This window comes from Dendrobates tinctorius, unplaced genomic scaffold, assembly GCF_039654945.1.
Source record: "Dendrobates tinctorius isolate UK_male_01 unplaced genomic scaffold, ASM3965494v1 ptg000020l, whole genome shotgun sequence".
NCBI classification, from domain to species: Eukaryota; Metazoa; Chordata; class Amphibia; order Anura; family Dendrobatidae; genus Dendrobates; species Dendrobates tinctorius.
The window spans coordinates 22,682,906-22,707,459 of record NW_027361688.1 but is presented as its reverse complement, the minus strand read 5'-3'; the positions used below and the strand labels follow the sequence as shown (position 1 = coordinate 22,707,459).

The 24,554-nt window shown below is 44.6% G+C and overlaps 1 protein-coding gene across 2 annotated transcripts in view; it reads left to right on the top strand.

Moving 5' to 3' along the window:
* Positions 1-24,554, top strand: part of SGCD (sarcoglycan delta) — a 636,458-nt gene that overhangs the window by 378,898 nt on the left and 233,006 nt on the right. Inside the window, exons 1-2 of one of the 2 annotated variants that reach the window (XM_073567885.1) lie at positions 297-546; positions 20,452-20,637. In XM_073567885.1, coding sequence (XP_073423986.1) covers positions 20,452-20,637 — 186 coding nt within the window. In that variant the 5' untranslated portion in view covers positions 297-546. Of the gene's footprint in view, positions 1-296; positions 547-20,451; positions 20,638-24,554 lie in introns of those variants that run through there. The other variant, XM_073567884.1, reaches the window with a different exon arrangement.

Here is a 24,554-nt window from a genome sequence, read left to right as displayed (position 1 = left end):
TATGGGCTGTATATGAAATTAGATTGTCAGCTTTGCTGGAGCAATAAGAATAGCAAAAGAGAAAATGAAATCAGGTCAGGCGTGACCAATTATTATTTCATTATCGCCACATTTCGGGCGCAGATATCCTTTAATAATGAGAGTTGCCGGAGCGCGCTGCCTGCTTTTGTTTCTGGTCTGTTTGTTTCTATGTTGAGTATCATTATCTCAGACCCTGGGGGTATCCAGGAGGAAGAAGAGGAAGCCCAGTAATGTAAAACATGTGTTCCCCACCATATTTCAGGGAGCCGCTCAGATCCTGGCAGTGTGTCCATGCAATAGTGAGGCTGAAAGCCTTCAGTAGAGATGAGGTAGAGAGACGTCCAGGAAATTCTTAGGGGCTGGGCAGGGTCTTGGCTGCAAGTTTGTGACTGGAAAATGTGAGACAGAGACAGTGCAGGCATCTGAGCTGAGGCCTGGCGCACTGGGTACGAGAAGCCCGTGGAGCCCCTTCTCTTCCTGCTATGTTGTTGGCGAGGGGCTTGTTTATGTCCGGATATTAAAAAGGTAAGGCGAATATCCAGGGACAAGGCCTCATCTCATCTTCTAGAAATTAGAATTGGAGGGTCCAGGATAAACAAACTGTCTATGGCCTGGGTTGGGGGTCTCGAGGTTTGACAGACAGCGCTGATCTTTAACTCCTCACAATATGGAAGGGACAGGAACATTCAGGCCATGGCTATACCTCCCTATAACCAAATTTTAACCTCAAACCCGCTTAGGATCTGATTACGGTAACTTGTCCAAGGTATGAGATTTTCTAGACTGCCCTAGAGTATGCCCACCTCGTTTGTTATCGTTTATTATGTTTATTGTTTTATGTTTGTTAGTTTAGATTTTTTTTGTATTGTAATAAAGCCCCGTTCACATTGCATTTTTAGGCTCTGTTTAACGTATCCACTGGAGGCTGACAGTGGTGTCCAACTCCTGTAAACTAATATAGGATCCAGTGGGAATTCTTTCATGACTTCTACATGAAACCGATTCTTTCATAGCCCATGTGTGATTAACGCTTATTTACATCCTTCATACCGATTTTTAGAAAGGAAGAGGAAGGGGTTCTATGTAGATCTGCAGCGGAGAGAGGGGAAAGTATCTAAGGTTTCATGGAGGGCTGAGAAAAGAGGCCACAGACAAAGAGTTAAGCACAAAAAGAGGAAATGAGTGCAGGATAGAAGCAGGATTTATATATGAGTCAAGGGGAAAGTATCTAAGGTGTCATGGAGGGCAGAGAAAATAGGCCACAGACAAAGAGTTAAGCATAAAAAGAGGAAATGAGTGCAGGATAGAAGCTGGATTTATATATGAGTCAAGGGGAAAGTATCTAAGGTTTCATGGAGGGCAGAGAAAACGGGCTGCAGATAAAGAGTTAATCACAAAAAGAGGAAATGAGTGCAGGATAGAAGCTGGATTTATATATGAGTCAAGGTGAAAGTATCTAAGGTTTCATGGAGGGCAGAGAAAACAGGCCGTAGACAAAGAGTTAAGCACATAAAAAAGAGATAAGTTCAGGATAGAAGCTGGATTCATTTATGAGCTAATGAATATATATCAGAAGCCTGGATATACACACCTCACATCCAGGCTATATTACACACAGGGACACTCCCCAAAAAAGTGAAAAAAAAACCTGTAACTTGAATCGGGCTAGAAAAAACTGCATATCAGGGAGTTTGAATAATGAATGAAGGAATAAGGATTGGAGACTGAAACTTGTGAAAATTATGTTTTTTCCCATGTCAAAGGTGTCCATAGGCTTTATTTCCAGTGTTTTCAGGTCCTTCAGTCTCCGCTTGGCAATAGAGATGGAGCCCTGTGGATATATTTAGAATGTACAAAAGCAGCTGTAAGCTAATTGTAGGGTAAAAAAAAATATGATCTGTCCAAGGGCTATCATGTATATTTTAAGACAAGGGGGAAAGTGTACGTGCATGAAAAATGGATTTTACAGCTGAAAAATCCAAATCCCTTTAGACCAAACATGCGTAATATGGTTCTGTATGACGTCTAAGTTGCATGGCGCCATAATGTGTCACCTATAGTATTTTGGGGGCATTGCTTTATCTACATGTGCTTTTGATTTCATGCCAAGTTCCATCAAACTACACCAAAAAGGAATTATGGAGATCACGGGATCGATAGACATGTTTCTGGTATGCAGATGATGTTTCGAAGAATGTCTTTCGATTTTTCATTTGCCCATTATTAATATGTCTATCAGTCATGAGATTTTCATTTTTCCTTGCTGACATTGCAAATTTTGCGAGGAAATTCAGATCACAGAATTTTCCACAGTTGCCCTGAAAGAACGTGTATGATGCAGTGACCCTCATATCTCCTATATCTCTATTTTTCTGTTTTCCTCGCATGCTAATCTTCACTACTATGCTATCACTAATGTGCCGTTACATCCTGCAGTTTTTTCTAGAATTCTGGTGTAAAGCTGCTAGAAATGTTGCAAAATTTTTGCACAACTCAAGGCCTCGCAAATTTTTTTCGACCTTTGCCGCTTTTACACCAGTCCAGCCTGCTCTGACAGCTTTTTAGTGCCCTCCATGAAACCTTAGATACTTTCCCCTTGACTCATATATAAATCCAGCTTCTATCCTGCACTCATTTCCTCTTTTTGGGCTTAACTCTTTGTCTGCGGCCTGTTTTCTCTGCCCTCCATGAAAGCTATATAAATGTATAATAATAATAAAATGTATAATAATAATGGGGGTAACAGCGCTCTAAAAATGTACCCTCATTTCCATCACAAAAGCAGCATAATTTAGGACAGAAATTTACATCTCTATCTGGCGGTCCCTTCATTAAGACTAGCGTGAAAAACACTTTTCTTAATGAATTAGGGTCTATCTATGCAGGTTCTTCTGTGTGTTATGGCTTTCAATCCTTATCTGTATTGCTGAGCTGTGAGCGCTGATGTTCTATCACTACCCAGATTCAACACAGATTGGCCGCTGTTTTTCCTGCCTCGACTTTTATATAGTCGATGATAGTTACTCCTAATTGGCTGTGCTATACCATGTGATGTGATAGCTGCAAAACATTTTTGCGGAAACACGCCTGGCTGCATCCTAGGTCATGTGAGCCGTAGGCCTCATTCAGATGTCCATTTTTTTTTGTGTACGAACAGTTTCCGTGTTTATCATCTACAAATGTAAATGGGGTCATTCACACGAGTGGTCCGTGCAAAATTGTAGGGACATGTCCGATTTTGATCCGAGTGGTGGATCAAAATAAGCAGTGCCAGTCTGTGTCCATAAAAAAATCGATTAGCACTCGGATTGCATCCGAGTGCAGTCCGATTTTCACCGACTGTTACATAGGAAAGGAATAGATTTTTTCACGTATGAGAATAACTGATGACACACAGACTAAACTTTGATGAGAAGCTGATCAAACTCACAGATGAAACTTGCTCAGTTTTTCTCGTATGGGAAAAAACTCACATGTGAATGAGGCCTTACCAGCATGATGCAATGTTCTGCAATTGGTAAAATAGCGGTGGCATATTGTTTCAATTCTCAAGATTTCGTGAGTTCCTAAACTTCTACAGAAACTTGATTTGCCTTGACTTGATTTATTCATCTCTAATAGATATATTTGAAATAGGAAGCTTATAGGAAGGCCGTATAAATTGGAGATTTGACCACAGTTGACGGACTGGCTGGCGGCTCTCCCGATGTGAGCGTGACAGCTCCATAGAAATACAGGACGCTGACACGCTCAGGTGGGGAGAGATGTCCGCCCTTCCGTGCACTGCAATCTGATCTCTGATAGATGGAGAGATAAATGGGTGGATGGATGGGTGGATGGATGGATGGATAAATTGATGAATGGATAGATAGATGATAGATAGATAGATAGATAGATAGATAGATAGATAGATAGATAGAAAAACATGCAGCAGACATTATTTTACCGGTAAACAGTTCTGTGGATTAGTGTAGATACGGGAGCTATTCTGAACAGTGTCCATTCTATTCATATGTAGGGAACAAACACACATGGAGCTAGGAGCGCCCACACGCATAATTGCATAATTAAAGGGAACCTGTCAGCATGTTCTTCATAGGGATGTAGTGCTATGGCTGTATAGCTGCTTGTCCTCCAATAAAAACAGATGAGACATGCACAAAAGTGAACAGGTTGGTTGGACAGTGTTCACACCGCCCAAAGACTGAAACACAAAGGAAAAACGCAGTATGACAAACGTGCAAAAATACTCTGCTGTAAAAAATATATATAACAGTAGACAGAAAGTGCTAGTAAAAAGATGATAACAAAAACAGGGTATTTAGTTGATACGTTTTTTGCAAAAAATGTATACCAAGCCACTCCACCAACGTCACGGTATACCCATCTCTGAGCAGTCCTATCTAATGTATTTAAACCCTGATCAAGTTTTGTGAGACATGCACATAAAGAGCCATCTTGCACAGCGTGTCCACATCAGGCAGCGCCTTTCTGAATCCTGCTCATATAGGTACTGTTCACATGATCAGGGTTTAAATACATTAGATAGCACTGCTCTGAGATGGTTATACCGTGACGTGGTGGAGTTGCTTAGTATACACTTTTTGCAAAAAACGTATCAACTAAATACCCTGTTTTTGTTATCATCTTTTTACTAGCACTTGCTGTTATATATCTTTTACAGCAGAGTATTTTTGCACGTTTGTCATACTGCATTTTTCCTTTGTGTTTTTGTCCTCCAATAATAAGGATACCTTTTAAGTAGTAATCAGATGTGTTGATCATGAGAAATCTAGTGTCAAAGCCATATGGAAATCAGGCTGGAAGTGCACTGGAGGCGTGTCAATGCACTTGGAAGAACCAGTCCCCAGTGCACTTTCAGACTAATTTGCATATGGTTTCTACACTAAATTTCTCATGATCGTCACATCAGATCTCTACAAAAAGGATGGGTAAAGTAGTCCTGACAGTTTCCCAATTTAAACATGCGCCTTTCATTTAAATGGCGGATAATTTTACCTATAAAAATGTGATGTGATTTTTAAATGAAATATTCTGACATTTATTTCCGTCCTCCTTGGGCAGATAAGTAGGTTTGAACAGCTAGCTGGGACTGGTCCTTTTGTACATAGACTGTGCTTGTATTGTTGCGGCTGGCCTCATGGGCATGCCGTCTCCCTGCCGGCCTCATGGGCACGCCGTCTCACTGCCGGCCTCATGGGCACGCCGTCTCACCGCCGGCTGGTCCTTACCCGCTTTATTTATTAATACAATGGAGTCTTTTATTTATACCCGTCCTCGCAGACTGAGGAGAACAGTCAATTCCGTATTGTGTTCTGCATTATTAAAGTTGCGTAAAACTCCAGTGAGTTGTCATGACATTAGGAAATGGAAACTGAAGAAATAAGAATTTCATAACCCGCACCATGGACCCGCCATTAAACATTTAGACGGTATTTAATTGTTTATCAGCCGGTAGGAGTTTTCGCGCTGCCATCGTACAGTCGGGATTTTGCCCTCGTAATAATAGATGTTTTCTGATGTGACTTGCAGTCTTACATGACATAGGGCTTCATGTTCTCATGCTCGGGGTCATCTTAGTAATTTGTGTTCTCTTGGGCTTCGGTGCACCGAGGCAGACGATCATTGTTAAACTTTATGATGACCTGAGCAGCACAGATTTTAACCTCTTACTCCATTAAAGGGGTATTCCCACCTCCAAGATCCTATCCCAATATATATTAGGTGTAATAATATTAGAAAATACCTCCAATTACAAATATAGTCTAGTTCTTCTGATAAGCTATGTCACTTACCCCATGCGCAGGGCATTGAAATAGCTTAGGTATCCATGGTTACGACCACTCATCTAGTGGCAGTTGGTTGTTAGTGGTTGTAACCATGGATATCTAAGCTAATGCACTGCCCTGAACATGGGGTAAGCGACAAAGATTATCAGAAGAACTAGACTATATTTGTAATTGGAGTAATTGCTAATATTATTAATATTACATCAGAGCTCCTGCATGAACTTGCGCCTAGAGTAGAGTACAGGCAATCCCTGCATGTGTTGCGGCTCTCAAACAGCCGCGGGAACGCCCAACATATTTTTCAAGCACGGCGGTTAGCACCAGAGCATGCTGAGATAACACCTTATCCGAGCACGTTCGCTCATCACTAATAGCAACATACATAGAAAACCAATGATTTGTCCAGCGCTCAGTCGCCACATAAAAAAATTACAATTTCACTGGTCTGTGAAAAAGTTCAACTATAAAGATGCACACAAGTTTAAAAACAAGATAATCCTACGCGTTTCGAATATTAAGAACCGTTCACATTTCTAGGGTCGAAATGCGTAGGATTTTTGTCTGGGGTGTCATATTTTTAAACTTTTGCGTGTATCTTTATAGCTTATCTTATTAATGGATCATCAATAAAATTTTCATTTTTTTTTTTCTGGAGATTGAGTGCTGGATAGATTATCGGTTTTCTGCACACGTTAGGAAGGAAGTAGTTATTAATTAAAAAATAAAATAAGTGATTGGACTTGGACATCCCCCGAGTAAAAAAAAAAAAAGAAGCTTCTACTCCCCTCCTGCATCAGCACCATTCTGGCAATTCTGGTGCGGGGTCTTCCAACGCTGTATTGGCGCCATTCTGGCAGTGCTGGTGCAGGGTCTTCCAACGCTGTATCGACGCCATTCTGGCAGTGCTGGTGCGGGGTCTTCCAACGCTGCATTGGCGCCATTCTGGCAGTGCTGGTGCGGGGTCTTCCAACGCTGCATTGGCGCCATTCTGGCAGTGCTGGTGCAGGGTCTTCCAACGCTGCATTGGCGCCATTCTGGCAGTGCTGGTGCGGGGTCTTCCAACGCTGCATTGGCGCCATTCTGGCAATGCTGGTGCGGGGTCTTCCAAAGCTGTATTGGCGCCATTCTGGCAGTGCTGGTGCAGGGTCTTCCATTGCTGTATCGACGCCATTCTGGCAGTGCTGGTGCGGGGTCTTCCAACGCTGCATTGGCGCCATTCTGGCAATGCTGGTGCGGGGTCTTCCAACGCTGCATTGGCGCCATTCTGGCAATGCTGGTGCGGGGTCTTCCAACGCTGTATTGGCGCCATTCTGGCAGTGCTGGTGCAGGGTCTTCCAACGCTGTATCGACGCCATTCTGGCAGTGCTGGTGCGGGGTCTTCCAACGCTGCATTGGCGCCATTCTGGCAGTGCTGGTGCGGGGTCTTCCAACGCTGCATTGGCGCCATTCTGGCAGTGCTGGTGCAGGGTCTTCCAACGCTGCATTGGCGCCATTCTGGCAGTGCTGGTGCGGGGTCTTCCAACGCTGCATTGGCGCCATTCTGGCAATGCTGGTGCGGGGTCTTCCAAAGCTGTATTGGCGCCATTCTGGCAGTGCTGGTGCAGGGTCTTCCATCGCTGTATCGACGCCTTTCTGGCAGTGCTGGTGCGGGGTCTTCCAACACTGTATTGGCGCCATTCTGGCAGTGCTGGTGCAGGGTCTTCCAACGCTGCATTGGCGCCATTCTGGCAGTGCTGGTGCAGGGTCTTCCAACGCTGCATTGGCGCCATTCTGGCAATGCTGGTGCGGGGTCTTCCAACACTGCATTGGCGCCATTCTGGCAATGCTGGTGCGGGGTCTTCCAACGCTGCATTGGCGCCATTCTGGCAATGCTGGTGCGGGGTCTTCCAACGCTGTATTGGCGCCATTCTGGCAGTGCTGGTGCAGGGTCTTCCAACACTGTATCGACGCCATTCTGGCAGTGCTGGTTCGGGGTCTTCCAACGCTGTATTGGCGCCATTCTGGCAGTGCTGGTGCGGGGTCTTCCAACGCTGCATTGGCGCCATTCTGGCAGTGCTGGTGCGGGGTCTTCCAACGCTGCATTGGCGCCATTCTGGCAGTGCTGGTGCGGGGTCTTCCAACGCTGTATTGGCGCCATTCTGGCAGTGCTGGTGCAGGGTCTTCCAACGCTGTATCGACGCCATTCTGGCAGTGCTGGTGCGGGGTCTTCCAACGCTGTATTGGCGCCATTCTGGCAGTGCTGGTGCAGGGTCTTTCAACGCTGCATTGGCGCCATTCTGTCAGTGCTGGTGCAGGGTCTTCCAACGCTGCATTGGCGCCATTCTGGCAGTGCTGGTGCAGAGTCTTCCAACTCTGCATTGGCGCCATTCTGGCAGTGCTGGTGCAGGGTCTTCCAACGCAGTATCGACGCCATTCTGGCAGTGCTGGTGCGGGGTCTTCCAACGCTGTATTGGCGCCATTCTGGCAATGCTGGTGCGGGGTCTTCCAACGCTGTATTGGCGCCATTCTGGCAGTGCTGGTGCAGGGTCTTCCAACGCTGTATTAGCGCCATTCTGGCAGTGCTGGTGCAGGGTCTTCCAACGCTGTATCTACGCCATTCTGGCAGTGCTGGTGCGGGGTCTTCCAACGCTGTATTGGCGCCATTCTGGCAGTGCTGGTGCGGGGTCTTCCAACGCTGCATTGGCGCCATTCTGGCAATGCTGGTGCGGGGTCTTCCAACGCTGCATTGGCGCTATTCTGGCAATGCTGGTGTGGGGTCTTCCAACGCTGTATTGGCACCATTCTGGCAGTGCTGGTGCGGGGTCTTCCAACGCTGTATTGGCGCCATTCTGGCAGTGCTGGTGCGGGGTCTTCCAATGCTGTATTGGCGCCATTCTGGCAGTGCTGGTGCGGGGTCTTCCCACACTGCATCGGCGCCATTCTGGCAGTGCTGGTGCGGGGTCTTCCAACGTTCACTTGTCATTGTCCACTAATGGACTGCTTCGCTCACATGTACTTTCCATAAAACACTGTGGGGGACAAGTGAGTGCTGATTGGCTGCAGCCCATTAGCGGCCACTGATTTAATGATTTTGTTCTTTTTTTTTATTTTCCTCGTGAAATACAGCATTTAAGATGTGGTTATCCATGTAGTGGACAACTCCTTTAGGCTGTGTGCACACGTAGTGATTTTTAAGCGTTTTTGCCGCGATTTTCGGCGCAAAAACGCTTAAAAATCGTGTACAGAACGCCCCCCATGCATTCCTATGGCATTCTGCACATGCTGTGCTAATGCTGCGCTTTTTTCCGCGGCGGAATCGCATCGCGGAAAAAATCGCAGCATGCTCAATCTTTTGTGCGGAATCGCAAAGAATTGCCGCGATTCCGCACCCATAGGAATGCATGAGAATCGCTTACTTCCTGCATGTGGCTATGCCCACCATGCGGGAAGTTAAGCGTCTCATGTGCGGTTGGTACCCACGGTGTGGAGGAGAGGAGACTGTCCTCCAGGCCCTGGGTACCATACCCCTGTAAAAAAAAAGAATAAAAAATAAAAAATCGGGGTATATTTACCTTCCGGTGTCCCGCGCTGCCATCCCGGCCTCAGCGTTCCCAGTAATGCCTTGCGGCAGGGCCCTGTAATGACGTGGTCTCGCATGACTCTAGTGGTCTCGCGAGATCGCTATAGCAACGCGAGACTACGTCATCACAGGTCTCGCAAGGCATTACTGGGAACGCTGTGGCCCGGGACGGCAGCGCGGGACGCCGGAAGGTAAATATAGAATGTTAAAAAAAAATAAAAAAAAATCGGGGTATATTTACCTTCCGGCGTCCCGCGCTGCCATCCCGGGCCACAGCGTTCCCAGTAATGCCTTGCGAGACCTGTGATGACGTAGTCTCGCGTTGCTATAGCGATCTCGCATTACCGCTAGAGTCATGCGAGACTATGTCATTACAGGGCCTTGCCGCAAGGCATTACTGGGAACGCTGAGGCAGGGAATGCAGAGCGGGACACCGGAAGGTAAATATACCCCGATTTTTTTTTTTTTTTTTTTTTAACATTCTATCTTTTACTATTGAGGCCGCATAGGCGGCCTCAATAGTAAAAACCTGGTCACACCTGTCAAACACTAATGTTTGACGAGTGTGTCCAACTTGTCAATCACTTTCCAAGCGATGCTTCAAATCGCTTGGAAAGTGCTTGAATAACGCACGCGAAAATCGCGGCAAAATCGCGATCATAAAAAAACGCGCGATTTCTGGGAAGGAGTCCGGTTTTTAGTGAGCGTTTTAAAACGCTACGTGTGCACATAGCCTTAAGGTATCTCCTTTTATAATTTCATGGCATATCGCTCTCATCAAGTGATCCGACGGGGTCCATAATTCCTTCTTGTCCAACATTCTGGCCACAAGAGAATCCTATTAACTGAAATGTCTGAATAATTTGACAACTGGGTGTCGCCAGTTGAGGAGTGTGTCCCTGCACACTTGACATTGTCCAATCAGAGCTAAAAGTGTCCGAATATGTAATGACATGTACCTTTACAAGAGGAACGGTAATGGGAACCTTTCTTACAGAGGGGCGGGGCTCTCCTTTCTGGTTCATCTACAGCAGGGGTGGGGAATCTTTTTTTCTGCCAAGGGCCATTTGGTTATTTATACCATCCTTCGGGGGCCATACAAACTCCGCCCACAAAGTACATCCTGACTCTGGCACTGTTTTCATGACTTAGTGTTTCATTGCATGCCCTTCAATGTTCAGTAGTGAACACTGCATGTGTGCTAACAGAGCAAGAAGAAATTAATGAGCTTGTGGCAATCAAAATACAGCTCCCTGCCCAAGAATGCGGTCCCTGAGAGTCTGCTCAGGGGCCTGATAAAAGGTCATCGAGGGCCGTAAATGGCCCTGGGGCCTGAGGTTCCCCACCCCTGATCTACAGTGTGGCTATTCAGAGGGATCTACAATGTGGCTGTTCAGAGGGATCTACAATGTGGCTGTTTAATCCTTTAATTTTTATGGCCTTCTCTTTTTGGTTGGGTGATCAGTAGTGATGAGCGATCTTGCTGGGATAAGGTGTTATCTGGGCATGCTCGGGTGCTAACTGAGTGACTTCCGCGTGTTCGAGAAATATGTTTGAGTCCCCGCGGCTGCATGTCTCGCAGCTCTTCGACAGCCTCAACACATTCATGGATTGACTGTTTGTTAGGCAATCCCTGCATCGGTTGCGGATGTCGAACAGCCGCAAGACAAGGAGCCGCGGGGACTCGAACATATTTTTCGAGCACGTGGAAGTCACTTGGGTAGCACCCGAGCATGCTCAGATAACACCTTATCCGAGCACGCTCACTCATCACTAGTCATGTTTTAAGCTGGCCATGCACATGAATGAGATAGCGGTTGGCCGAGTGGTCACTTAGCCAACAGCTATCTGTTCCGACTTCCCATACACTTGTGTTTCAATGGGCAGGGAGGAGAAAACATCTGCCAAACCCTTTGTAAGTGGTTTATATCTCCTGCAAACAAAAGGATTAGGGATGTGAATTTTAACTGACTTATCATTATCTCCTGCCGACATCTGTCAGGAGTGAGTTGGAAGACCTCCATACAGATGTTTATATGGTCCCCCCAAAATCATCAGATCCGGATGACTTTTATCTAATGCATGTAGGGGCTTAGTAAGTGTGACACAATCTGAAGATTGCCTGTGCAGTCAGCCCTGGAGGGCCTAAACAGTACCCCATGTTTGTCCCTCCGCATAGAGCCTGTTAGGGCACAGATGTTTGTTAATATGAAGTAAGGTCAAAGTAAGATTTAAAATGGGTATCCCTCATTGTAGTTAAAGGTAATCTTTCACCAGATTTTTGCTATGGAATCTGAGTGCAGCATAATGCAGGGGCAGAGACCCTGATTCCAGCGATGTATCACTTACTGGGCTTCTTGGTGCAGTTTTGATAGAATCCCTATTTACTCTGATGTAGCAGTGCTTACAATGCTTGGCTGTGTAAAACCCTACCCACCCCACTGACTGGCAGCTTCCTGAGTACACTGTCAGCAAGTTTCCGATCAGATTAGCTGGACTGCTTGGCATGCAGCGTTTAGTCTTGCAGTAATAATCTCCTCTTGATAAAACACTGACTTTGTATTTTAAACTACAGCAAACAGCTGAGCAAGTGACACATCACTGGAATCAGGATCTCTGCCCCTATATTATGTTGCCCTCAGGTTACATAGCAAAAACCTGCTGACAGATTCACTTTATAAAAAATAATGAAAATTACGAAAAATGTCCAGGGCCACCTGAAAGATGGGAATGCATCCAGCACATGCCAAATTTTTGCTTATTCATCCAGAAGAGCATTTGTGAGGTCACAATCTCCATTCTAGTCCATCCCAAATGTGTTAGACAAGCTCTGTGTGGCCGGTCACGTTAATTCCACCTAACTCCCCTTACTATGAGGTACAGTCATGGGGAACAGAAAATGGACCTTACCCCAACCGTTCCCACAATTGTTTGATGTTATACACTGAGGTCGAGTGGCTGGATGTTATACACAGGTAAGAGGGGGCATATGTTATACACTGGGGTGCTGAGGGGCCGGATGTTATACTCCAGGGGTGAATTGTCAGATGTTATACACTGGAGGCAATGGGCCTGACGATATACATCGGTGGCATCGGGATCGAATAAAAAACCTGAATTAAGTGATTAACATGTGTGTCCCATTACATTTGTCTATATAGTGTTCAGGATTAGAAAATCATGGCTGCTTTCTTTAAAAAAAAATAAACAGCGCCACACCTATCTATCCATTGTGTCTGGTATTGCAGCTATGCTCCGTTGACATGAAAGAAAGCAGCTACTTTATTCTAATCTTGTAGAATTGTGGTACACCGAAGCACAGGGCGGAAACCTCCAGTACGTCGGGCATAGGTCGGATCTTCTGGTCCCTCTTACACGGTCGGTGGGTGACTGTGCCCGGTGACTGGCGCTTTGGTGGCACAGTGGCTGTTGGTGTGCAGGGGTTAAACACTGCTGTTTTACTCTCCTCTCTTAGGCTGGTTTCACATTTGCGTTTTTTAGCGCTGGAAAAAAACGCATATGTGCGCATGCGTTTTTTCCCCTATATTTAACATGGGTGCGCATACCTGCGCGCTTGTAAGCGCATGTATGCGATTTTCATGCGCTGCGTTTTTTTGGGGTGTGCGTTTGTATTTTCCAGACGCAGCATGTTGCATTTTTTGGCCCTGCAAAAAAGCGCATGCGCACATATGCGCACGTTTTGCGCTAAAAATGGCCATTATAGCCTATGGATGCGCATATGTGCGCACTGGCATGCTCATGTATGCTTTTTTTGCATATGCGTTTTTTTTTTTTAACCATGGAATTTAGGGGTTTGGGTTAGAGTTAGGGTTAGTTAAGGGGGTTTAGGGTTAGGGTCAGGGTCAGGGTTAGGGTTGGGGTTTGGGTCAGGGTTAGGGTTAAGTATGGTTTGGTTAAGGGTTAGGGTCAGAGTTAGGGTTAGGATTAGGGTTAAGTATGGTTTTGTTAAGGGTTAGGGTCAGGGTCAGGGTTAGGGTCAGGGTTAGGGTTAGGGTTAGGGTCAGGGTTAGGGTCAGGGTTAGGGTTAAGTATGGTTTTGTTAAGGATTAGGGTCAGGGTTAGGGTCAGGATTAGGGTTAAGTATGGTTTGGTTAAGGGTTAGGGTCAGGGTTAGGGTCAGGGTTAGGGTTAGGGTCAGGGTTAGGGTTAGGGTCAGGGTTAGGGTTAGGGTCAGGGTTAGGGTTAAGTATGGTTTTGTTAAGGGTTAGGGTCAGGGTTAGGGTCAGGATTAGGGTTAAGTATGGTTTTGTTAAGGGTTAGGGTCAGGGTTAGGGTTAGGGTCAGGGTTAGGGTCAGGGTTAGGGTTAGGGTCAGGGTTAGGGTTAAGTATGGTTTTGTTAAGGATTAGGGTCAGGGTTAGGGTCAGGATTAGGGTTAAGTATGGTTTTGTTAAGGGTTAGGGTCAGGGTTAGGGTTAGGGTTAGGGTCAGGGTTAGGGTTAGGGTCAGGGTTAGGGTTAGGGTCAGGGTTAGGGTTAAGTATGGTTTTGTTAAGGATTAGGGTCAGGGTTAGGGTCAGGATTAGGGTTAAGTATGGTTTTGTTAAGGGTTAGGGTCAGGGTTAGGGTTAGGGTCAGGGTTAGGGTTAGGGTCAGGGTTAGGGTCAGGGTTAGGGTTAAGTATGGTTTTGTTAAGGATTAGGGTCAGGGTTAGGGTCAGGATTAGGGTTAAGTATGGTTTTGTTAAGGGTCAGGGTTAGGGTCAGGGTTAGGGTTAGGGTCAGGGTTAGGGTTAGGGTCAGGGTTAGGGTTAGGGTTAGTTAGGGTTTAGGGTTTGGGTTAGGGTTAAGTATGATTTGGTTAAGGGTTAGGGTCAGGGTTAGGGTTAGGGTCAGGGTTAAGGTTAGTAAAGTCATGGTTTGGGTAGTGTGAGGGGCCACCTAAAAATGTTGGAAAAAAACGCAAACGCGGTAAAAACGCACTAAAAACGCATACAAACGCATAAAAACGCTGCGTTTTTTTCATGCATGCTCATAAAAATGCTTGAAAAAAACGCAGCAGTTGTATGCTTTTGTATGCGTTTTTTCAATGCGTTTTTTTGCGGGAAAAACGCGCTGCAAAAAAAAGCAAGTGTGAAACTAGCCTAAGTGTGGTGGTGATGGCATTCCCCATGATGAAGGTGTAGAGGGAGGGCAGTAGAGTCAGGGAGTAGTCAGGAGTCAGGTAACTAAAGTGCCAACATAGCAGAGACATAGGTCCTGGTACATATGAGGAACGCATGACAGCAAGCCCCTCAAGTGTCCAGGTCTAATGTCCAATTCAGGGCTGCCAGTCCCTAGATGGCCTCCATGTCCTAGTCTTGCTAACCTTTCATTATACGTGAGTCATGTTAGCAGACGTTTTTCCCACCATTCCTATGAGTAACTTACTTCTGGCTAAGTGTTCTTCTAGGCATCTAGTCCAGTAGATCTGGGGACACGAGAGAATTAGGGCATCCGTCCACCCCAGTAGTAGACGTTTCAAGGATTCACTCACACTCTCTTCCAACTAGCTGGTCCATAACAGCCTGGTGGAACAAGGGAATAAATTCCCTCACATGTCTTCGGAGCTGACTTGGTGCTGTGGGCCTCACGGAGATGTCTTCACTAGACTCTGACTCTCGACTCAACAAGACCTCAGATATGGGCATACAGGTTTGACTGTTTAAGTATTCTAGAACCTGTATGCCCATATTAATAGGTGATGTACGTCCAAGGGGGTGACCGATTCCCGAACTGTATCCTTTAAAAGAAGAACCTGGTCAATATAAGCATCTTCGTAAGAGACTTAGAGACAGGAGCTCAGAGAAAACATCCTAGAATAACTAAATATACCCGAGACTAGTATGTGATTCTTTGATAAGCATAGTAATTATATAGTAGCGGGGAACACATTCTCTATTAATTACAGGAGACAGAAGAGGATAATAAAAGAAATTTCAAAGGTGGCCAGGTTCCAAAATAAATGCACATTGTCCACCCAGCGGATCGTTTCCATGGTCACACAAGCACAGTCTGAAAATGCCTATATTAAAGATGACCTGCGGCTCACATGTGGGGTGTCCTGACTGAAATGTGCCTTAAAATGTCATCAGAGACTTCAAGTTGCCCTTGACGTCAACATAGTTTAGCCAAGTCTTCCATGTATATATTTTTTGCACTTTACTCAGATGTTTTATGTTAGGCTTGGAACGGATGTCCTGCCTTATAAATACAGTAGGATACTCTAATGGGTATTTGGACTGTGTTGAGGTGGGCTTACGAAACACAGCCGACTCACTTCACCTTCCACTACTCACACTCACCTACTGCAATAGGCTGTCAATGAGCTAAGCGCACCAAACATCCACACCACACTTTTTTCTGCCACCACTCGCTGTTTTGATAGGCCAGCAGGATGCAGGGCTATATTGGAGGGTACTGTTTGCAGGCCTATGAGGGGGGCCATTATATTGTTTACAGGGCTGTGTGGGGGCCATTATACTGTTGGCAGGACTATGTGGGAGCCATTATACTATTTACAGAGCTATGTGGGGGTCATTATACAGTTGGCAGGGCTGTGTGGGGGCCATTATACAGTTGGCAGGGCTATGTGGGGGCCATTATACTATTTACAGAGCTATGTGGGGGTCATTATACTTTTGGCAGGGCTATGTGGGGGGCATTATACTGTTAGTGTGGTGCCCTGCGTCTTTATCACCACAAAAGGGTTAAATATGTACAGTTCTGTATGTGTTTTGTGAGCAATGGGAGTTATTCTTTCTCTGCTACAGCCCACACCCGCACAATTTGCCTCACTCCCCCATTTGTCTGGAGCTTTGCAGACATGCCCTAACTGGGAGGGGCAGAGTGGCTGTTCTCAGTGTGAAGGAGGACGTATGCTTGGACGCCTTGATGACATGTGCCTGATCCAGGAGTAAGAGCTAAAAAGCAGGGAACCAGCCCCTAGATCATCCATGCTTTCAGAGCTGGGTGGTAAGCTGAGAGATTGCGTGGGATTATACAACCAGCAGAAAAGTGTTTTCCCTCAGAAATACTGCAATAACCTAGGATCAGTGAAGGATTGTGCAAGTGGGAACTTGAGCCACTTCACACAGGATTCAAGCTGCAAGTTGCTGAAGGCGAAATACACAGTGAGTAGAGGCTATACTGGGAAGTTCTAAACTCCAGAAAGCCTTGGTCTCAGAAGGGACTAGAATAGCAGGAGGTACACTGAGTCATAGCAAAGAGAAAGATAACTCCCATTCTCCAGACCAGACTCTAACCTGATCAGAGTTGTAATATCTCCTCTGAACTGCACCTGAACTACAGTAAATACTAAAGTGACTTTCCTTGTCTCCTGCCTGATTTGTGCCTTCTACTTGCATCACAATCTCTGGGGGTCTGCCCTGGTTGGAGAGGGTTTTAACATCTGCATTGCCATCACAATCTACTCCCCCAGGGATCATCTGCAGTGCCGGATATACTACAGTCGAACACTCCAACTGGCGTCACAAACCACTACATAAACTTTATCCCCATTCAACTCTACCTCTTTTACATGACCGCCTGGGGCCACGGACTGGGTCACCGCCGCTGTGACATCTCCCATTGAACTTAACGGGCTTGGTACCGAGTACCCCACGGCCCCTTGGGTGCATCATTAGCAAGGCTATGAGGGGGGCATTGTACTGTTTACAGGGCTATGTGGGGGCTATTATAATGTTGTCAGAGCTATGTTGGGGTAATTATACTGTTGGCAGGGCTATGTGGGGGCCATTATACTGTTGGCAGGGCTATGTGGGGGTCACTATACTTTTGGCAGAGCTATGTGGGGGCCATTATACGGTTTACAGAGTTACGTGGGGGGGGCCATTATACGGTTGGCAGGGTTATGTAGGGGCCATTATACGGTTGGCAAGGCTATGTGGGGGCCATTATACGGTTTACAGAGTTATGTGGGGGGGCCATTATACGGTTGGCAGGGTTATGTAGGGGCCATTATACGGTTGGCAAGGCTATGTGGGGGCCATTATACGGTTGGCAGGGCTATGTGGGGGCCATTATACTGTTAGCAAGGCTATGAGGGGGCCATTATACTGTTGGCAGGGCTATGTGGGGGCCATTATACGGTTGGCAGGGCTATGTGGGGGCCATTATACTGTTAGCAAGGCTATGAGGGGGCCATTATACTGTTTACAGAGTTATGTGGGGGGGCCATTATACGGTTGGCAGGGTTATGTAGGGGCCATTATACGGTTGGCAAGGCTATGTGGGGGCCATTATACGGTTGGCAGGGCTATGTGGGGGCCATTATACTGTTAGCAAGGCTATGAGGGGGCCATTATACTGTTGGCAGGGCTATGTGGGGGCCATTATACGGTTGGCAGGGCTATGTGGGGGCCATTATACTGTTAGCAAGGCTATGAGGGGGCCATTATACTGTTTACAGAGTTATGTGGGGGCTATTATAATGTTGTCAGAGCTATGTGGGGGGCATTATACTGTTTACAGGGCTCTGTGGGCCCATTACACTGTTTGCAGGGCCATGTGGGGGCCATTTTATTGTTTGGATGGCTAGTGGGGGACATTATACTGTATGCAAACACTGGCTAAAACATCCAGGCTACACTTTCCTTCTTCGGGGTTGTGGGTACATTTAGAGCACGCTTATTACATTTTAAGTTTAATATATGGAAAATAAGGTAAAGCGCTTAGAAGGGTTACAAAAGGTGAAATGATAAAAAGACACATAAAAGCAAAAAACTGTATAAAATAAGAAGGGACAAAATGCAGAAATATTTTACTCACCTATCACAATAGGCTGTCATTGCGATAAGTGCACACCATAGCCAGTTCACACATCCACACCACACTTTTTGCTGCCACTGCTCTGCATTTTGATAGGCCAGCAGGACACCTGCTCTGGGTTACACACTATGATACATGCCACTCAACTTTTCCAACCACCTGATAAGTATTCTTCTTGCATTCTGGCAAACACAGCGTAAGACAACCAGGTTACACTTTCCCTCTTCATGGTTGTGGGTACGTTTAGAGGAAACTTGGGGGCCCTGTAGTTGATGTTACTGGTGGTCCCTTGGCACCCCAGTCCGACACTGGCAATATGTATGACACTCATGGTTAACTATGGCAGGCAATAATGGGTGTTGTTGCTAGCACTGTTATCAAAGGACTTTGGGTGGACTCATTTTGGGGTATTTCAAATGCCTGTAATACAGGGGTACTATGGCGGGCAAATTTATGTATGAAGTGGCCAAGATGATTGTCCATAAAATGATGGTAGTCTCACGTTGGAAGCTGTAGTGCAGGGGTGGGGAACTTCAGGCCCCAGGGCCATTTACGGCCCTCGATGACCTTTTATCAGGCCCCCGAGCAGATTCTCAGGGACTGCATTCTTGGGCAGGGAGCTGTATTTTGATTGCCACAAGCTCATTAATTTCTTCTTGCTCTGTTAGCACACACACCAATGTTCACTAATGAACACTGAAGGGCATGCAATAAAAGATTACGTCCTGACACCAGTGGCAGAGTCAGGATGTACTTTGTGGGTGGAGTTTGCATGACCCCCGAAGGATGCTACAAATATCAAAATGGGCCTTGGCAGAAAAAAGATTCCCCACCCCTGCTGTAGTGGATGGTGAAATATGGAGCCTGAAACCCCAAAGTTCACAACTTTGTTAACCTTTTGTTCGTCAGTGTATTTATGGGAACTGAGGCTATGCACAGGACTGCCATCGAACCTTCTATATGATAGGGACCTTGAAGATGCCTAAACATTAGACCCTGTTACAGTAAGGAAGAGGTTAATGTCTTCAGCGTCTACCAAGTCTCATAGGGTGTGTTAATTTTCACTATAACACACTTAAACAAAGACTCTATTCCTCCGCTTAGAATAAAAACACCTTATACTCACCTCTGGTGCTGGCTTGCTTGACTTTTTCATGTCAAGGGAGCCCTGCACCCAAACAACGGACATTAATGAGCTGCTTCACTCTCACTTCCTTGGGATATAGCTGGCCTCCGGAGGTAGTCATTGACATCTGAAAGAAGTGAGAGGTGTTGCTGCTCTGTTTCGTCAGAAAGCAGTGAGAATGAAGAGGCCGTTGATTGACTGCAGGGCTCACATGACATAAGAATGTCAAGGGAGATCCAGTGCCGATGTCATTGGAACAGCGCCAGCTCCGTAGATGAATATACAGTATTTATTATTCTATGTGGGGGAATATTAAAATTGAAAACAGGTTGTTTGAGTCATGGATAACCCCTTTTAAAGGGTGGGACTAAGCTGGGTGGATACAGGTAGTGTATACTTATTATGCAGCTATAATTTGCTATAAGCATTTGTGAAACGCGCGTCGGGTGTACGGTGGGTGCGATATTTACCAAAATTTACTATATATGATTATTGTTGTAATGCCTTCAACTGTCGCATATTCTCCATAACAATTAGATGTATATGTATGTTAATCATAGGTTTGTTGCACTATGCTTATATCATTGCTCAGTACATATACAGTATTTCCCTATATAAGGGAAAACTTTGCTTTGGGGTCCCTTCAGTTACTCACCCACCAATATGTCTTTGTGTCTGTATTTTGGATTTTACCAACATTTTATATCTTGTACTTAATAAAGTTTAAGATTTTTAACTTAATAGTTATGATTTTAGTCCTGGCATTTTTTTGGTTTTTGGGTTTATTCATGTCTTATATTGCCTTTTGGGGTTCATTACCCTCATTTGGGGTTTAGGAAGATTTTCAATGTTATGTCATCTTCTATTTTCAATGTAAGAAATGCCTAAGTTTATGTCCAAATTGCACATATTCATGAAGGGTATAAATAATCGAACACTCTAGAACCCCCTTGGAGATTTTTGGAAATCGCAAGCCTGGAGAAAGGGCAGCTCCAATAACTTCATAGACTCAAATGACAAATTTGTCTTGCCTTTCTTTTTTATGACAACGCGTTTTGGTTGAGATTTAACCCTGCCATTACATATTGTATAAGATCAGTCCTTCTCCTTTTGTAGCCCTCACTCTCTGTACGTTGTTTCTGTTCCAGATGCCTCAGGAACAGTATGCTCACAGGAGTACGCTCTCCAGCACCGAAGGACCCCACATCTACAAGGTGGGGATATACGGCTGGAGGAAGCGATGCCTCTATTTTTTCGTCCTGCTCCTCATGATACTCATCCTGGTGAACCTCGCCATGACCATCTGGATCCTCAAAGTCATGAACTTTACTATTGTAAGTAACCATGGAAACCAGACTATCTAGAAGGAATGGGAACAGAGGGGAGCTTCTGGAAAAAAAAAAGCAGCGGGAATGGGATTATCACTCTGCGGGAGCACAATATGGAGGTTATGGCGGGCCACGGACTACATTCACTACTGATAGAACTTTATCTTAAAGCTGAATTTCCTCCCGGAGTGTAATTGTACCATAGAAGCAGCGGGGAGCTGAGATGGAGCATAGGGAGACGTAGTTACAAATTTGGCATACAGCAGGAAGCCTGGTCAGGGTTAGCATCCAGTTACTTAACACGCGGGACGGAAAAAAATAGAGAAAATTTCATTTTACACGCATAGAATAGCGTAATGAACTGTCTGCAACCTGCGGTTCTCCCTCCGCTGCGAATCTCGCATGATGGGGGTCGTACAGGTAGAAGAGTGCTCGAAAATGTATGCCTATATCTAAGGTAGGCATGCATTAAGGCTTTCGTTTTCTGGTGTTTAAAACCAAAAATTAAGAAATTTGAGGGAGTTTTGGGATTTTCTACTGCCAAAATTTATGACTTTAAAAAAAAAAAAAATAAAAAAATACAAAATAATTGTAAATAACGGGATGACGTAGAAAGAAGGGTAAAACGCGCCAAATTTATCAAGCAAATAACCATTAAAAAGCGGCATTAAAAAGTCCCTCCATAACTTTTCCCCCTCCATCTTGGTGTATTTAAACCTCTTTTTTCCTCCCAGACTATGAGAAATGAATTCCAATTTATTTTATGTAAGCATTATTACCGTCATGGATTCAGTTAAAAAAAAACAAAAAATGTATTAATTCATTTTTGCTTGCTTATATGGCGCCATCATATTTCGCACCGTTGGACATAAATCATCATCTCTGTCCCCATTAGAGCTCACAATTTAAATTCCCTACCAGTACGTCTTTGGAGGAAACCGGAGTTATAGCTTTTGTCTCTGTGATCCTTATAGTCTAAGAATAAAATATTCTCATTGTTGGCTCCAAGAATATACGTGGGCAGTCATGCGTACATTCCTATTTAAGTAGGCGCAGAAGAGACGTTACGATAGGAATAGTATTTTCTGAATTTCACACTATTTAAAGAGGACCTATCACTAGGTCAAAAATGTCCCCTTCCTCCTGAGTTAACTTTTTTTTATTTTTTTTAAATCCGCCATACGGTTCCAGAAATATGGGCCTTTTTATTTAGTGCAAATTTTGATGGTCTTTACCAAGAGGGAGTGGCTCATGGGATCCTCAGGGGCGTGTCTTTAGGCTGCTCTGCATTGTTTTTTCTTTTGCGCTGTTATTAAAGCTCCTGTCCAACCAAATATAAAAGAATACAATTAGGAACATCAGTGTTACCCTGAGAACACTGATGTTCCTAATTGTATTCTTTAATATGTGGTTGGACAGGAGCTTTAATAACAGCGCAAAATAAAAAAGTCAGTTAAAGGTCCTGATTATTTACAGTTGACAAAGCTGCATTTTATTGTATTTTGTAATAGTAAATGTTGATATAGTGATCCATATAATGCACCCTTATACAGTAGGGTTAGGAAAGCATTGCAGTTTTCTTCCAGAAAGAGCGCCACACTTGTCTGCAGGTTGTGTGTTGTATTGCAGTACAATCATATTTTTAATTCGGTAGAGCTGAGCTACAATACTATCCGTAGACTGGAGTGACAATGTGTTTTTGTAAGGAAGCAACCATGTTTTTCTAATCCTGTACATCTCCATTAAATGTTAAAGACTCTGTACTGACAATCATCTAAGCTTCTGTTTTATTTTTAACCCTGCTGAGTAATAAGTGGAGGAAAGAAAATGAGAACTATTGTGAGCAAATATCTTCTGAGAAAAAAGAGTTAATTACAAGTAGCCATTGATCTGGCAACCATCTGAGAAGTTTGGTGGTTTGCCTAGCATTGAACTGAAAAGGTGAGCCAATCAGGATTGATGTTGAGATCAGCTGACATAAAGAGTTTCCAGGCTCCGCCCAAGAATCCTTTTCAGCTGAATGCCAGCCTTTCCCTCCAATCTTTGGTGCTAGGATTGATATATATGAAGTCCTCTATTTATCGTTACTGATTGTCTTAGTGAATTCTGTTCGACCATATTGGATAAATCGGATACGTTTACGTCTAACGGTAAGATTTGTTTTTGTATAAAGTTTATATTAACCTTTGTTAATTGGATAGACGATGTAAAACCTTTTTTTTTTCCAATCATTTACGATCACAAGCAGGATTCTAATTAAAGGATAAAACAAGAATATTTTTTTACATTTTTTCCGAAAATTCTCCTACTTTGTGGTTAGCACTTTACCCAATCTTCAGGAAGAGAGATTTTGAGTAGTAAATATTAGCGGAATCAGTGTCCATGGCTACCTAGACCACAGCAGCGGAAAAATGGAAGAAAATAAGGGTGATTTTTTTTTTTTTTTTTTTTCGTTTTTCTTCCCCGCAGTCATCGAAATGCACGTAAGGAGTGAAATTCAGGGAGGGATTTTTGTGCAAATATCATCATTTTCCTAGTAATCCCGGTGTCTCTGCAGGGAGCACGCCTCGCTTTGTAATTAAAGGCTTTGTGAGGGGAAAAATTGAGAACAAAGTGGTTTCATTTCACCCGCCGTCCTTACCCGTAATGGTTTCTATATGATAGGCATGTGTGGGTTTGTGTGTTTACCGCCGTCATTAAAGCCATTAAGATAACTAGATGCCTACTCGGACATTGGCAGTGTCATTCTTTCTTCTTCGGTGTCTACTCATTGATAATTTTTATATCTTATCTCATCTATTCATCAATGCTTTTAAGCTAGAAAAGTGTCATGAAAACTTTGCTTGAGTAAAAATGTTGACCCTTTTAATGTTTTTACACTAGTTTGAATCGTCTTTGTTGAAATGGGTGAGCTGGGAAAGAGCTGGGGCGGGATAAGGCCACGGCCACCCTTCCAGTTCTTTAAAGGTTACTATTTTTTTGTAAGGCAGAAATACTACTCCAGTCCCTGACTGGAGTAGGACTTTTAGTGCGGAGCACAGAGGCGCACGCCAGTCAGAACATGCGCCAGATTCATTAAGTGACATGTGCCTCTTAACGAATGTGGCGCCTCTGTACTCCACTGAGACTGGCGCAGTGCGAATGTGTGCTATGCCAGTCTTGATGAATTGATCCATTGTGTAAGTTGGTGACAACTTGCCCTGTATGGAAAGGATCCATCGATATAAAGCTGTTTATGGCCGTATGCTAATCATAGAAAGTAATGGTGCAAACAAAGCGTATCACTATAATTCTTAAACCGGGCGCGCTTTCCACCGCAAGGACACAAGTAACACCAGAGGAAGGCAAATTTCAATAAAGCGGTCCAGCATACCGCATAGTAAAAACAAATATTTTTTTCTGTGGTCTTTAGAGCAGAATCCATATCATCTGGCATCCTCCCTCTTCATCACACTTTCTGTAGTAGTGGATTAATTCAATAATGTTGCTATCTGTCTTGCTTACACCAGTAGATCCACAAGTGATCAATACTGTCACAAGCTTTCCTTAAATAACTACTGAACATAGAGCAGCAATGTCAAACCATTAGCTTCCAACTGCAGTTTTTTTTCTTATTATACTCGAACACTTAAAAAAATTAGTCAAATATGCAGCAAACAAGCTTCTACCTAACACAGGGTTTCACCTTTCGGCTTCATCCTGGGGCAAGCTTGAAAGAATTGGATGAACACACGTGACAAAGAGGGAGGATTCCGGGTGATTTGAATTCTGCTCTAAACATCATTATTTTTTTTCACATAAGCAAACAGTGCCCTCCTAATTTTCATAAATGTCAAGACCCCCATACTTTTTCTAATGGGACCACTGCTCACCTCACTTAGGTTTAGGGCTTTGTCCCAGCATCCACTGGCTCTGTTTGTGAC